At 38.4% G+C, this 15812-nt stretch overlaps 1 protein-coding gene and 1 non-coding gene across 15 annotated transcripts in view; one reads left to right on the top strand and one right to left on the bottom strand.

Moving 5' to 3' along the window:
• The window catches only part of CPLANE1 (ciliogenesis and planar polarity effector 1), a 107267-nt gene that overhangs the window by 66859 nt on the left and 24596 nt on the right, over nucleotides 1-15812 (top strand). For all 14 annotated transcript variants that reach the window (XM_043887302.1, XM_043887301.1, XM_043887309.1 and 11 more), the window contains 2 exons: nucleotides 921-1174; nucleotides 6821-6908. In XM_043887302.1, coding sequence (XP_043743237.1) covers nucleotides 921-1174; nucleotides 6821-6908 — 342 coding nt within the window. The remainder of the gene's footprint in view (nucleotides 1-920; nucleotides 1175-6820; nucleotides 6909-15812) is intronic.
• On the bottom strand, nucleotides 3351-3457 carry LOC122684022. Its single transcript, XR_006337918.1, has one exon. It is a non-coding gene; the product is annotated as a U6 spliceosomal RNA (small nuclear RNA).

A 15812-nucleotide genomic window follows, 5' to 3' on the forward strand; every position in this document is an offset into this window, starting at 1 on the left:
GAGCCTCACTAACTCAACGGACATGGATTTGAGCAAACTCTGGGATATAGTGGAGAACAGAGGAGCGTGGCATGCTGTAGTCCATGGGCTCACAGAGTTGGACATGACTTACTGAAAAAGAGCAAGAGATGAATAAGATGTTCAGGACACAGATAGATTAAGAACTGGAGCTCACAGAGAGTGCTGTTTGGATGTGAGAGTCAGCAGTGCACCCGAGACCTCACCCAGAGAGGGTGGGTGGAGTGAGAAGAGCCGTGATCTGAGACTGGTGCCCTGGAAATACTGAAGGGTGAAAGGAGTGTGGGTTGCAGAAAAAAAGACCAAGATGATGACTGAGAAGGGAGAGTGAGATAGGGAGGAGAAGACCCAGAGGCCAGAAGAAGTGTTTCAAATTAGGGACAAGAATCAGCTGAGTTTAAAAGTACAGAGTCACTGACTTTGATACATGTTGGTCTTGAGAGGCTTAATGTTTGCCTGAGATCCCACGTAGAGGCCGTAATGGCCTACATTGGACCTAGCTTTTACTGTGTGATGTTGTTGGTTTTCAGGTAGAGTTTTAAAAAGTCACAAAGACTTTAAGGTTGCTTTTTGATGAAGTGTATTTGTGTAGCAGAAGGTAAAAGTAACATTAACATTCAGATTTCATTGTAATGGTGCTTTGTGGTAATGGTAATATTATATATTACCACTGTTATATATTACCACTCCCACTGTTATATATTTTTATCTCACAACAAAGAGTAATCTCAGAAGTCAAGAAGCTGAGGCTGTTTCTTAAGTATACTAAATTAAACTGATTTGGAAGAAGGGAATGTTATGTTGACTTAAATTGAGGTCTTCAAGAAATTAAATCGTCAGCAACTATTACAATTTCTTTCTTAATTGTAGTCAGTTCTGATATTCCCTTTAATAATATTTAGATACTCCGAAGCCAGATTTTCGCTTCAAGGAACCGAGCTCAAAGTCAGATGCTACAGAAGACTACCTGCTGTGGGAGGTGCTACAGGAAGTCCCCACCGCTCGTCCTGCACCAAGCCCTGCCGCTCGCCGGCTGGAGCATCTCACCGCAAAGCTTCAGAGAATTGATGAACAGCTATTAGCAATACAGAACCTTGCTGAAAACATAGAGCACAATTACCCCAGACACACAGTGCCAGACCGACACTGTGTGAAGGTAGACAGCCTTTACTTGTTTATTTGTTTGTTAACCTACTTACTAGATTTGTAGAGTGATATAATTTTAGACTCTTGATTTTTCAAAATAATGAGAAATGGTTTCAAAAGCCAAGGTTTCTCAGCCTCCAGCATTGCTGACATTGGGCCAGGTAATTCTCTGTTGTGGACATCTATCCCATGCATTGTAGGATTTTAGTAGCATCCCTAGTCTTGACCCACTAGCTGTCAGTAACATTCCCTTTAGCCTTAATAACCAAAAATGTCTGCAGGCATTGGCAAATGTCCTCTGAGGGGCAAAATCACTCCTCGTGGAGAACCACTTAAGCATTAAGCTTTTAAGAATTGAACCCTCAACTTCTACCAGGAAAATAAATACATGAATTACAAAACCAGAATGTGGTTTTAGAAAAATCCTGCTCTCAGTTGAGTATCATTTTCTTCAGCAAGATTTTTGTAACTTTACAGACATTGTTGTCCTTACATTTTGAATTCTCAATTTCTTTTCAAATAATTTATAGAACAGGCTTAGTAATCCTTAAAAGTTTTCTGTATCTTTAAAAAGTATGCATCATAAAGAGATTAATGTTTAGGTTAGAGATTAATGTATATGGTGTATAATGGTAGTTAGATAAATAGAACTCTCTTATTTTATACAAATATCCTATCTTTTTTTAGGAAATAAAATTTATATAAAATAAAGATTAATGAGCAAATAGTAAAAATATTTTGAATACATTAAAGCCTTATATTGGGAAATGCAAATTGCAGAAAATGCAAATTTGCAGAAAAAGAAGTCCATCAGTGACATACCTAACAAATATTCCAGGTTACTAGAATGTTGATATTTTATTTATTTTTTTCATTTATTTTTATTAGTTGGAGGCTAATTACTTTACAGTATTGTAGTGGTTTTTGCCATACATTGACATGAATCAGCCATGGATTTACATGTGTTCCCCATCCTGATCCCCCCTCCCGCCTCCCTCCCCTTCCCATCCCTCTGGGTCTTCCCAGTGCACCAGCCCTGAGCACCTGTCTCATGCATCCAACCTGGGCTGGTGATCTGTTTCACCCTTGATAGTATACTTGTTTCAATGCTATTCTCTCAGAACATCCCACCCTCACCTTCTCCCATAGAGTCCAAAAGTCTGTTCTGTACATCTGTGTCTCTTTTTCTGTTTTGCATATAGGGTTATTGTTACCATCTTTCTAAATTCCATATATATGCGTTAGCATACTGTATTGGTCTTTATCTTTCTGGCTTACTTCACTCTGTATAATGGGCTCCAGTTTCATCCATCTCATTAGAACTGATTCAAATGAATTCTTTTTAATGGCTGAATAATATTCCATTGTGTATATGTACCATAACTTCCTTGCTCCCATGTTCCAGCAATTATAAAGAGTGCTACGATGAACATTGGGGTGCACGTGTCTCTTTCAGATCTGGTTTCCTCGGTGTGTATGCCCAGAAGTGGGATTGCTGGGTCATATGGCAGTTCTATTTCCAGTTTTTTAAGGAATCTCCACACTGTTCTCCATAGTGGCTCTACTAGTTTGCATTCCCACCAACAGTGTAAGAGGGTTCCCTTTTCTCCACACCCTCTCCAGCATTTATTGCTTGTAGACTTTTGGATAGCAGCCATCCTGACTGGCGTGTAATGGTACCTCATTGTGGTTTTGATTTGCATTTCTCTGATAATGAGTGATGTTGAGCATCTTTTCATGTGTTTGTTAGCCATCTGTATGTCTTCTTTGGAGAAATGTCTGTTTAGTTCTTTGGCCCATTTTTTGATTGGGTCATTTATTTTTCTGGAAGTGAGCTTCAGGAGTTGCTTGTATATTTTTGAGATTAATCCTTTGTCTGTTGCTTCAATTGCTGTTATTTTCTCCCAAGAATGTTGATATTTTAAGAAAATATATTTATTAGGATTATGGCATTTCTTTAATCCAAAGGTTTAGCAATTATTAAAAAGCTAAGATTTAATATATGTGAAACTACAGTGAAAATAATATATGAAGTAGGATTGCTGTTTTGGTTTTTAAACTTTTTATTGCAGTGTAGTTGATTTACAATGTTGTATTAGTTTCAGGATTACTCATAAGTAATGACATTATGGTGTTTATTTGATTGTTTTCCTTTTTATTTTTTTTAATTGATTAATTTATTTTTTTAAACTATGGAACGCTTCACGAATTTACGTGTCATCCTTGCACAGGGGCCATGCTAATCTTCTCTGTATCGTTCCAATTTTAGTATGTGTGCTGCTGAAGCGAGCACTCCTTTTTGTTTTTAATCCAGGTTTAGATTTATTACATCCAAATTAATGTTGAGTGTTGAAATTGTCCCTGAAAGTCCATGTTCCAAGGAATCACTTTCAAAGTTGCCTTCTCTTTTAGTTTATTAAGCTTCTAGTTTATGTAAAACCAGGTATGTTACTTCCACCTCAGTCTAGTCTTGATCTTGGCTTGTAGGAAAGTGAAGTAAAGGAAATAAGGAAAAGGAAAGTAAATAAGGCATAGTCGCTACTCTCAAGGAGCTTAGAATCTAATAAAAGAAGATAGATGTGTGCACCAAAAATATGCCAGCCCTATTGACCAGGGTGGGGCGGGGAGAGAGACGGGAGGGGGAGATGGCTTCTCAAGGAGGAGGGCATAAGTCACACTCGTGTGTTTTAAAGGTTCCCCCAAATTCTGATACTGGTCCCCTCTCAGCCCCAGCCTTTCCACACTGGTAGGTAAGAATTTGTCTTTTGCTTGGTCCATGGCAGGCATCTGATAAATGTTTATTTGATGGCTGTTTTTGTGCTCTCATTTTTAGATTCAGACAGAAATAAAATCACATTCATATAATAATAATGGAATAATTATTAATAATTGTCGCCCAAGCTTGGGAGGCAATTTCAAACAAAGAATTCTAAAATTGGTTGATCAAACTCAATAAACATATAGTCTTCCGAGGTGACTACTTTAAGGAAATATTTAAATGAAAGGTTTGGCATATTAGTTTACAATGTTCTCATACTATTATGATGCACACATAAATACAGAGATTTTTTTTTTACTTGCTCATTTTAGTTTAGGTAAATGGCCTGTAGGCCTGGAAGAAGCTGAGGGGCACTGTGGACTCACCAAACAGGTGCCTTAAAAATATGGGTTCAAGTCCATGTTCTGGATTTGAAAGTCTCTGCATTTCCCTGGTCCTCACTCCTCATCTTTAAAATGAAAGATTTTGATATCTTCAGATAAATCCCCCAAATTGGACTTTGTGGATTGTGTGGTGGACCTGTTTTTCTTTTTTGAGGAACTTCCATACTGTTTTCCATAGTGGCTGCACCAGTTTACTTCCCACCAGCGGTGCACAAGGATTCCCTTTTCTCCACATACTTGTCTGTCTTTTTAATAATAGCCAATCTGTCTGGCATATGATAGCTCATTGTGGTTTTGATTTGCATTTCCTAGATGATTTGTGACATTGACCATCTTTTCCTAAGTCGACTGGCTATTTGTATGCTATCTTTGGGAAAAATATCTGTTCATGTCCTGTGCCCAATTTTAAATTGGTTTGTTTTTTTGATATTAGCTGTATGAGTTCTGTTAGTATTTTAGATATTACTCCCTTTTCAGAGACAGTATTTGCAAATATTTTCTCCCAGTCTGTAGGTTGCCTTTCTGTTTTGTTGTTGGTTTCCTTGACTGTGCAAAAACTTTCTGGTTTGTTGTAGTCTCTGTTTATTTTTGCTGTTGTTACACTTGCCTGTGGAGACAGATCCAAAAATATATTGCTGAGACCAATGTCAGAGAGCCTATTGCCTAAGTTTTCTTCTAGGGGTTTTACAGTTTCCGGTCTTACATATAAGTCTTTATCAGATGGTTGGATGGTGTCACCAACTCATTGGACATGAGTTTGAGCAGATTCTGAGAGATAGTGAAGAACAGGGAAACCTGGTGTGCTGCCATCCATGGGGTTGCAAAGAGTCAGACACAACTTAGTAACTGAAAAACAGCAACAGACAGGTTTTTTGTTTTTTTTTTTTTTTCATTTATTTTTATTAGTTGGAGGCTAATTACTTCACAGTATTGCAGTGGGTTTTGTCATACATTGACATGAATCAGCCATGGAGTTACATGTATTCCCCATCCCGATCCCCCCTCCCACCTCCCTCTCCACCCGATTCCTCTGGGTCTTCCCAGTGCACCAGGCCCGAGCACTTGTCTCATGCATCCCACCTGGGCTGGTGATCTGTTTTACTATAGATAATATACATGCTGTTCTCTCGAAACATCACCCCCTCGCCTTCTCCCACAGAGTCCAAAAGTCTGTTCTGTACATCTGTGTCTCTTTTTCTGTTTTGCGTATAGGGTTATCGTTACCATCTTTCTAAATTCCATATATATGTGTTAGTATGCTGTAATGTTCTTTATCTTTCTGGCTTACTTCACTCTGTATAATGGGCTCCAGTTTCATCCATCTCATTAGAACTGATTCAAATGAATTCTTTTTAACAGCTGAGTAATATTCCATGGTGTATATGTACCACAGCTTCCTTATCCATTCATCTGCTGATGGGCATCTAGGTTGCTTCCATGTCCTGGCTATTATAAACAGTGCTGCGATGAACACTGGGGTGCACGTGTCTCTTTCAGATCTGGTTTCCTCGGTGTGTATGCCCAGAAGTGGGATTGCTGGGTCATATGGCAGTTCCATTTCCAGTTTTTTAAGGAATCTCCACACTGTTCTCCATAGCGGCTGTACTAGTTTGCATTCCCACCAACAGTGTAAGAGGGTTCCCTTTTCTCCACACCCTCTCCAGCATTTATTGCTTGTAGACTTTTGGATAGCAGCCATCCTGACTGGCGTGTAATGGTACCTCATTGTGGTTTTGATTTGCATTTCTCTGATAATGAGTGATGTTGAGCATCTTTTCATGTGTTAGCAACAGACAGTTTTGAGTGTATTTTGTGTATGGTGTAAGAAAATGGTCTCGTTTCCTTCTTTTAAATGTAGCTGTCTAGTTTTCCCAACACTTTTTGCTGAAAAGACTATCTGAAACACAAAAGAGAAACAGACTCATTGACACAGCGAACAAACCAGTGGTTGCCAGAAGAGAGGTGGGTGGGAGATGGGTGAAATAAGTGAAGGAGATTAAGAGGTACAAATTACCAACTATAAAAATAAGTCAGTGATATAATGTACAGCACAGGGAGAACAGTGAATAATGTTGTGTAGCTTTATATGGTGAGTAGTGTATAAAAATATTGAATTACTGTAGTATACATCTGAAGCTAATATAACACTGTAAGTCAATTATACTTCAATTAAAAAATAAAATAAAGGTGAACTGTGTAAATAAAAGAGAAAGTTTTGTCTTGATGGCAGTTAACATTCCTCCCCATTCTAAAATTTGTGATGTAGTTTTCCTGAGCTTCTTAAAAGGTTAAATTGGTTAAGATACAAAGTAAGTAAAAATTTACTCCTTTTTAAAAAACCTCACCATTTAACTCATATTGGATTCAACCCTATTCTTTCACCTTTCATATTTGCATTCTATGAAAAAACCTATGTAAAATTATTTATGGTATTTTGAAATAATCAAACTATTAAACTTGTAACCGTTATTTTATGGTATATGTTTTTCTATAGGTTGAACCTGTGGGTCCCATTGAACTGTCTTCTGGCCCTGAATCGGAAAAAACATTCCCTTCAAAAACCATTAGCATTTCTGAAGAAGGTTTGTGAGGGGTCTGGGGTGGGACTGAAGCCTTTCTTTGGAAGGATAAGTATTGCCTTTTGGGTGTGCCAGAAATAGTCTTCTTATGTGAGCTGAAGCCATCGGTACCCTTATTTTAGGTGAGGATTAGTTTTGTGAAAACATAATTGGCTCCCACCTCAGGCCATTTCCTGAGAAGCTGATGCTATAACCTCCTCTGGCCTTTGCACCAGAATGAGGCAGTGTGGGCTGGACCTTAGTTCTGTGACTCCACACCACTGGCCGCAAAAGCGCTGAGAATTACACAGATCTTGTGCTGAGATGGTGGTCTGTCTGTGGTCATCAGAGGAGCCAGAACCTGAAGTTCAGGTTCAATGACCTGGCAATGGTGAAGTTATTAAGCTTTTGCATTTCTTATTTTAAGAATGAGAATTTGGGTATTTTTTAAAATGTCTACCATATCTATGGTTGTTAATATCTATATTCTCTCTTTCATTTAGTCTAGTAAGCAGTTTAATGCATTTTGCCAGAAAACAGGGTTTGGATTATTGATTCTCTCTATTGTTTCTTAATGTTCTTTTTCACAAATTTCTACTCTTAGCTTTAATATTTCTTCTGCTCTTGGAGGCATACTTTGTGGGATTTTTCCTAACTTCATACTTTGTTTTTTTCTAATGAATACATTTGAGGCTGGACATGTTTCTTCAAGGACCCACATAAGGGTGCTGCTGTTATATCATTTGGTGGTATTCAATTTATATTAAGATTTCTTCCTCAGCTCGTAAAAAGACTTTTTAGCTTCCAAATATTATGTGCCTTGGGCTTTATTTTTGTAATTTATTTCCATTTTCATTGTATTGTGATTAGATGAGTGTATGATAATATTATTCTTCAGTTTACTTCAGTTTAGTTGCTCAGTCGTGTCCAATTCTTTGCAACCCCATGGACTGCAGCACACCAGGCTTCCCTGTACATCACCAACTCCTGGAGCTTGCTCACACACATGTCCATCAAGTCGGTGGTGCCATCCAACCGTCTCATCCTCTGTCATCCCCTTCTCTTCCTGCCTTCAATCTTTTCCACTGTCAGGGTCTTTTCCAGTGAGTCAGTTGTTTGCATCAGGTGGCCAAAGTATTGAAGCTTCAGCATCAGTCCTTCCAATGAATATCACTCTTAGATATTTGTTACAATTTCCCTGGAGGCTTAGGATATATAGTCAGTTTTTGTAAATATTCTGTTTATTTGTAAAGAATGAGCATTTTCTGTTTATGTAGGAGATGTGTGTGTGTGTGTAGTCACATACACATATATCATAGTCAAACTTCTAAATTATACTGTTCAGAAGGGCGCATTAAAAATTACCTACAATGATTTGGAATTGTTTATTTCTCTTTGTAATTCTGTTAAATATTTCTTTATGTACTTGTTTTGTTGTTGTTATTCAGTCACCAGGTCATGTCCGACTCTGCCGCCCCATGGACTGCAGCATGCCAGGCACCCCTGTCCTTCTCCACCCAGAGTTAGCTCAGACTCATGTCCATTGAGTTGATGATGCTGTCTAACCATCTCATCCTCTGTCATCCTCATTGCCTCCTGCCTTCAATCTTTCCTAGTATCAGGGTCTTTTCTGAGAAGTCAGCTCTTCGCATCAGTTGGCCAAGGTTTTGGAGCTTCAGCTTCAGCATTCAACCTTTCAATGAATATTCAGGGTTGATTTCATGTAGGATTGACTGGTTTGATCTCCTTGCTTTCCAAGGGACTCTCAAAAGAGTCTTCTCCAGCACCATGGTCAAAAGAGTCAATTCTTTGGCACTCAGCCTTCTTATATGGTCCAACCCTCATATTCATCCATGACTGCTGGAAAAGCAATTGCTTTGACTATACAGACCTTTGTCAGCAAAGTGATGTCTCTGCTGTTTAATATGCTGTCTAGCTTTCTCATCACCCCACTCCAGTACTCTTGCCTGGAAAATCCCACAGACGGAGGAGCCTGGTAGGCTGCAGTCCATGGGGTCGCGAAGAGTCGGACACGACTGAGCGACTTCACTTTCATTTTCACTTTAATGCTTTGGAGAAGGAAATGGCAACCCACTCCAGTGTTCTTGCCTGGAGAATCCCAGGGACGGCGGAGCCTGGTGGGCTGCCGTCTATGGGGTCGCACAGAGTCAGCCATGACTGAAGCGACTTAGCAGCAGCTTTCTCATAGCTTTTCTTCCAAGGAACAAATATCTTTTAGTTTCAAGACTTCAGTCACCATCTCCCAAAAATAGTCTGTCACTGTTTCCATTTTTTCTCCATCTATTTGCCATGAAGTGATGGGACCAGTTGCCATGATCTTAGTTTTCTGAATATTGAGTTTTAAGCCAACTTTTTCACTCTCCTCTTTTACTTTCATCAAGAGGCTCTTTAGTTCTTACTTGCTTTCTGCCATAAGGGTGGTGTCATCTGCATATCTGAGGTTATTGATATTTTTCCCAGCAATATTGATTCCAGCTTGTGCTTCATCCAGCCTGCCATTTCGCATGATGCATTCTACATATAAGTTAAATAAGCAGGGTGACAATATACAGCCTTGATATACTCCTTTCCCAATTTGGAACCAGTCTATTGTTCCATGTATAGTTCTAACTGTTGCTTCTTGACCTACATACAGGTTTCTCAGGAGACAGGTAAGGTGGTCTGGTATTCCCATCTCTTTAAGAGTTTTCCACAGTTTGTTGTGATTCACACAGTCAAAGACTTTAGTGTAGTCAATGAAGCAGAAATAGATATTTTCCTGGAATTCCCTTGCTTTTTCTATGATCCAGTGAACGTTGACAGTTCAATCTCTGGTTCCTCTGCATTTTCTAAATCCAGCTTATACATCTGGAAGTTCTCAGTTCATGTCCTGTTGAAGCCTGGCTTGAAGGATTTTGAGAATTAGCTTCCTAGCATGTGAGATGAGTACAACTGTTTGGTAGTTGGGACATTCTTTGGGATTGCCTTTCTTTGGGATTGGAATAATAAGCTTTTTCAGTCCTGTGGCCACTGCTGGCTTTTCCAAATTTGTTGACATATTGAGTACATTGCTTTAACAGTATCAGCTTTTAGGATTTGAAATAGCTCAGCTGGAATTCCATTACCTCCACTAGTTTTGTTTGTACTAATGCTTCCTAAGGTCCATTTAACTTCACACTCCAGGATGTCCGGCTCTAGGTGAGTGACCACAGGCATTATGGTAATTCAGGTCATTAAGGCCTTTTTTGTACAGTTCTTCTGTGTATTCTTTGCACCTCTTCTTAATCTCTTCTGTTACTGTTAGGTCCTTACAATTTCTATACTTTATCATGACCATCCTTGCATGAAATGTTCCCTTGGTATCTCCAGTTTTCTTGAAGAGATCTCTAGTTTTTCCCATTCAGTTGTTTTCTATTATTTCTTTGCACTGTTCACTTAAAAAGGCTTTCTTATCTTTCCTTGCTATTCTTTGGAACTCTGCAGTCAATTGGGTATATATTATGTGGTTCAGGCTATGGGTATATCTTATGTAGTTTAGGCTATGTTATAAAATGAATATAGTTAATGATGATTACTTTTGTTGAATTTTATCTGTTTTATCATTAAGTATACAGCCTTGATGTACTCTTTTCCCAATTTGGAACCAGTCTGTTGTTTCATGTCCAGTTCTAACTGTTGCTTCTTGACCTGCATACAGATTTCTCAGGAAGCAGGTCAGGTGGTCTGGAATTCCCATCTCTTTCAGAATTTTCTACACTGTGTTGTGATCCACACAGTCAAAGGCTTTGGCATAGTCAGTAAAGCAGAAGTAGATGTTTTTCTGGAACTCTCTTGCTTTTCTAATGATCCAAAAGATGTTGGCAATTTGATATCTGGTTCCTCTGCCTTTTCTAAATCCAGCTTGAACATCTGGAAGTTCACAGTTCACATACTTTTGAAGCCTGGCTTGGAGAAGTTTGAGCATTACTTTGCTAGCACATGAGATGAGTGCAATTGTGTGGTAGTTTGAGCATTCTTTGGCATTGCCTTTCTTTGGGATTGGAATGAAAACTGACCTTTTCCAGTCCTGTGGGCACTGCTGAGTTTTCCAAATTTGCTGGCATATTGAGTGCAGCACTTTCACAGCATCATCTTTTAGGATTTGAAATAGCTCAACTGGAATTCCATCACCTCCACTAGCTTTGTTCATAGTGATTCCTAAGGCCCACTTGACTTCACATTCCAGGATGTCTGGCTCCAGGTGAGTGATCACACCATCATGGTTATCTGGGTCATGAAGATCTTTTTTGTACAGTTCTTCTGTGTATTCTTGCCACCTCTTCTTAATATCTTCTGCTTTTGTTAGGTCCATACCATTTCTGTCCTTTATTGAGCCCATCTTTGCACGAAATATTCCCTTGGTATCTCTAATTTTCTTGAGATTTCTAGTCTTTCCCATTTTATTGTTTTCCTCTATTTCTTTGCTTTGATCACTGAGGAAGGCTTTCTTATCTTTCCTTGCTATTCTTTGGAACTCTGCATTCAAATGGATATATCTTTCCTTTTCTCCTTTGCCTTTAGCTTCTCTTCTTTTCTCAGCAATTTGTAAGGCCTCCTCAGATAATCATTTTGCCTTTTTTGTATTTCTTTTTCTTGGGGATGGTCTTCTTGATCCCTGCCTCCTGTACAGTGTCACGAACCTCCGTCCATAGTTCTTCAGGTACTCTATCAGATCTAATCCCTTGAATCTATTTGTCACTTTCATTGTATAATCGTAAGGGATTTGATTTAGATCATACCTGAATGGTCTAGTGGTTTTCCCTACTTTGTTCAATTTAAGTCTGAATTTGGTAATAAGGAGTTCATGATCTGAGCCACAGTCAGCTCCCGGTTTTGTTTTTGCTGACTGTATAGAGCTTCTCCATCTTTGGCTGCAAAGAATATTATCAATCTGAGTTTGGTATTGACCATCTGGTGATGTCCATGTGTAGAGTCTTCCCTTGTGTTGTTGGAAGAGTGTGTTTGCTATGACCAGTGTGTTCTCTTGGCAAAACTCTGTTAGCCTTTGACCTGCTTCATTTTGTACTCCAAGGCCAGATTTGCCTGATACTCCAGGTATCTTTTGACTTCCTACTTTTGCATTCCAGTTCCCTATAATGAAAGAACACCTTTTTGGGGTGTTAGTTCTAGAAGGTCTTGTAGGTCTTCATAGAACTGTTCAGCTTCTTCAGCATTACTGGTCGGGGCATAGACTTGGATTACTGTGATATTGAATGGTTTGCCTTGGAAATGAACAGAGATCATTCTGTTGTTTTTGAGATTGCATCCAAGTACTGCATTTCAGACTCTTTGTTGACTATGATGGCTATTCCATTTCTTCTGAGGGATTCTTGCCCACAGTAGCAGATATAATGGTCATCTGAGTTAAATTCACCCATTCCAAAAAGTTGGCTTAAAACTCAACATTCAGAAAACTGGTATTGTGGCATCTGGCCCCATCACTTCATGGCAAATTGATGGGGAAACAATGGAAACAGTGAGAGACTTTATTTTGGGGGGCTCCAAAATCACTGCAGATGGTGACTGCAGCCATGAAATTAAAAGACACTTGCTCCTTGGAAGAAAAGTTATAACCACCCTAGACAGCATATTAAAAAGCTGAGATATTACTTTGCCAACAAAGGTCCGTCTAGTCAAAGCTCTGGTTTTTCCGGTATTCATGTATGGATGTGAGCGTTGGACTATAAAGAAAGCTGACCACTGAAAAATTGATGCTTTTGAACTATGGTGCTGGAGAAGACTCTTGAGAGTCCTTTGGACTGCAAGGATATCCAACCAGTCAATCCTAAAGGAAATGGGTCCTGAATATTCATTGGAAGGACTGATGTTGAAGCTGAAAGTCCAATACTTTGGCCACCTGATGTGAAGAACTGACTCATTTGAAAAGACCCTGATGTTGGGAAAGATTGAGGTCAGGAGGAGAACAGGATGACAGAGGATGAGATGGTTGGATGGCATCACTGACTCGATGGACATGAGTTTGAGTAAGTTCCAGGAGTTGGTGATGGACAGGGAAGCCTGGTGTGCTACAGTCCATGGAGTCGCAAGGAGTCGGACATGACTGAGTGAAATATCATTAAGTAATGACTGTCTTTATTCTCAATAATGTTCTTTAGACTCAAAGTCAATTCTGTTTAATAGGTCCATTTCTGTTTTCTTTTGCCTGGTATGTCTTTTTTGGTACTTTTTATTACAAATTTTAATGGTAAATTTAAGGCATATTTCAGTAGAAGACAGAATAGTGTAATTAACCTTCATGTACGCAACAATCACCTTTTACAAGTATCAACTCATGGCCAATCCTGTTTTATATATCCCACCCACTCTTTCTACCCTTTCCTGAATTATTTTAAAGCAAATTCCAGACAACACATTATTTTATCCATAAATATTTTAACATTCTCTAAAAGACAAGGTCTATTTTAAAAATAATAACAACATTCTCACCTCTTTTTTTAAAAAAGTCTTGATATTGTCATCTACCTAATAAGTGTTCAAGTATTGCCAGTTGGCTCATTTTAAAAGATAGTTTATTTGGTCTAGTGGAGTCCAGACAAGGTCCATACATGGCATTTGGTTGATGGCTTATAATTCTAATTTCCTATTTTTTCTCTTTTTCCCCTTCTAGTTTATTTGTTGAAGAAACTTGGTTGTTTGTCCTGAAGTATTTTTCACGGTCTTCGTTTTGTTAATTGAGTCTCTGTGGTGTCATTTACATGTTCCTCTGTTCCCTTTATTTCCTGTCATTAGACATTCTTTTACTTTCAAGATGAGTGACTGTGTTATAGATGTGTTCAGCAAATATGGCTAGATTTCATTCTTCTAAATAATTACATAGTTGTGTTTCAATCATAAGATATAAGCAGCTATTTATTGTGGTTATCGATACATTTGTGCTTACTTCTATTATCTTATTTTGTGCTTCCTATTTACTCTATCTTTTGTTTACTTTTTGTCCTTTTTTCTTTCCTTCAATTTGATTGAGTTTTCTGTATCCACTCTTTCCTCCTCTATTTGTTCAGAAATTATACATTCTGTTTTTATTACCTTAGGGCATATTCTTAAATTTTCAACATTCAGAATTGAGTGTTGAGATGAATATATTTACCTCACAAGCAGCATAAAGTCTTATGTTAGAGCTTTTAGCCCTGGTATTCCCAGGTGGCTCGGTAGTAAAGAATCCGCCTGCTAATACAGGGGACACTGGAGATGCAGGTTCAATCCTTGGTCAGGAAGATCCCCTAGAGGAGGAAATGCCAACCCACTCTAGTATTGCTGCCTGGAAAATTTCTTGGACAGAGGAGCCTGGCATGCTGCAGTCCCTGGGTTTGCAAAGATTTGCACGCGACTCTGCACACACACACGTGCCTCTTCACATCTTCTCTGATTTTGTTTTCTAATATTTTAGACCTGTACCTTGTTTTTAACCTGCCCACTTAGTCTCCTTTGTCTTTTATTTTTATATGTCTGTACTAATTTGAATTTATCAACATCTTTGCCAGTTTATTTCCCCTCAGTTGCTTCTTTTTTTCAAAGAAATTGTAAACTGAATGATGTACATATGTAAAAAATAAATATATTAGACAAAAACACAAGTTTCATCAAATAATACTTGTCATTATTCCCCAAGGTACAGTCTGGCATTTTCTCTTTTGTGCTGTTATTGCCCAGAGTTGCTCCTTGCATCCACTTCTTTGAGGACTGTTTCCTTCTTCCTTCCTTTGTTAGTTATTTCAACTAGAGTCTGTTAGTAGCAAATTCTCCCAGTCTTTGAAAATAGTTGTAATTTTACTACAATTTGTGAGTTATGGCTTATAGCCGAGGTCAGAATTCTAGGTTGCTGCTTATTTTCCCTCAGTCTTTTAAGATATTATTCCATTTTCCATTGACATTTCTAATTGCTGAGTTTATAATACCCACTTGATGTCTAATTGCTGTTCTTTTATCTCTGATCACTTTTACAGCTTTCTTCTTTTTGGTTTATTTTGCATTTTGAGATGGTGTATCTAGGTGTATAATTCTTTTTATTTATTCTGTACGGGAGTAGGAATGGTTCATTAATTTGCAGTGTTAACACTGGGAAGTTTTATCTGCTTTCTTTTGGAGTATTGCTTCCTCCCCATTCTTTCTGTTCCTTTTTCTAAAGCACTTGTTAGAGGTATGTTGGAACTTCTCAGACTATCCCCTGTTTCTTAACCACTGCTCAAGTTCTACCTTTTCTCTCTCAGTGATGTACTCCAGGATATTTCCTCAGAACTCTCTCTGTTAGTTTACCAATTCTCTCTACTGCTGTGTCTTTGCTGTAGGACTTTAATTTTGGTGACTACATTCTTATAGTACAGAAGATTTATTTCTTTTTCAAATCTATCTGTTCTTTGGATGTACTCTGTCCTTTTCTTTTATTGTTGTTTCTATACCTTATTTTATCAGTTTAATCATTTTAGTAATATTTTATGCCCTTTCAGATTATTTTATTTCATGTGTGCATATTTTCAATTGTCAGATGTGTATACTAACTCTCTGGGTTGCTTATGCCTTTGTGTGAGTTGTAATTTTTTATACTGAGCTTATTTAGAGGGGTAGTTCTGCTAGGTTGTGTATGTTTTTCCTTGGCATGATTTTGTTATTTTCTTCTTGCTGTTACTGAAGTAGAAGAAAATGGGGGCAAGTTTTTATCATCATTTTCTTGGCTTGGAGTTTCTGTACCACATAGATAGTATAAACTCAGATCCCACACCTGCCTGTAGTAGAGCAAGGCAGGGGTGGGTGTCTGTTTTCTTGGAGTTAACTTTTATTTTTTCCCCATCCACTACCAGGGAGATAAAAAAGTTTGCTATTTCTCTAGGGCAGAATTTTTTTGTCCCCACTTTATGGACAGAACTGTCCTTC

The sequence above is a fragment of the Cervus elaphus genome, chromosome 25 (genome assembly GCF_910594005.1).
Source record: "Cervus elaphus chromosome 25, mCerEla1.1, whole genome shotgun sequence".
NCBI lineage: Eukaryota > Metazoa > Chordata > Mammalia > Artiodactyla > Cervidae > Cervus > Cervus elaphus.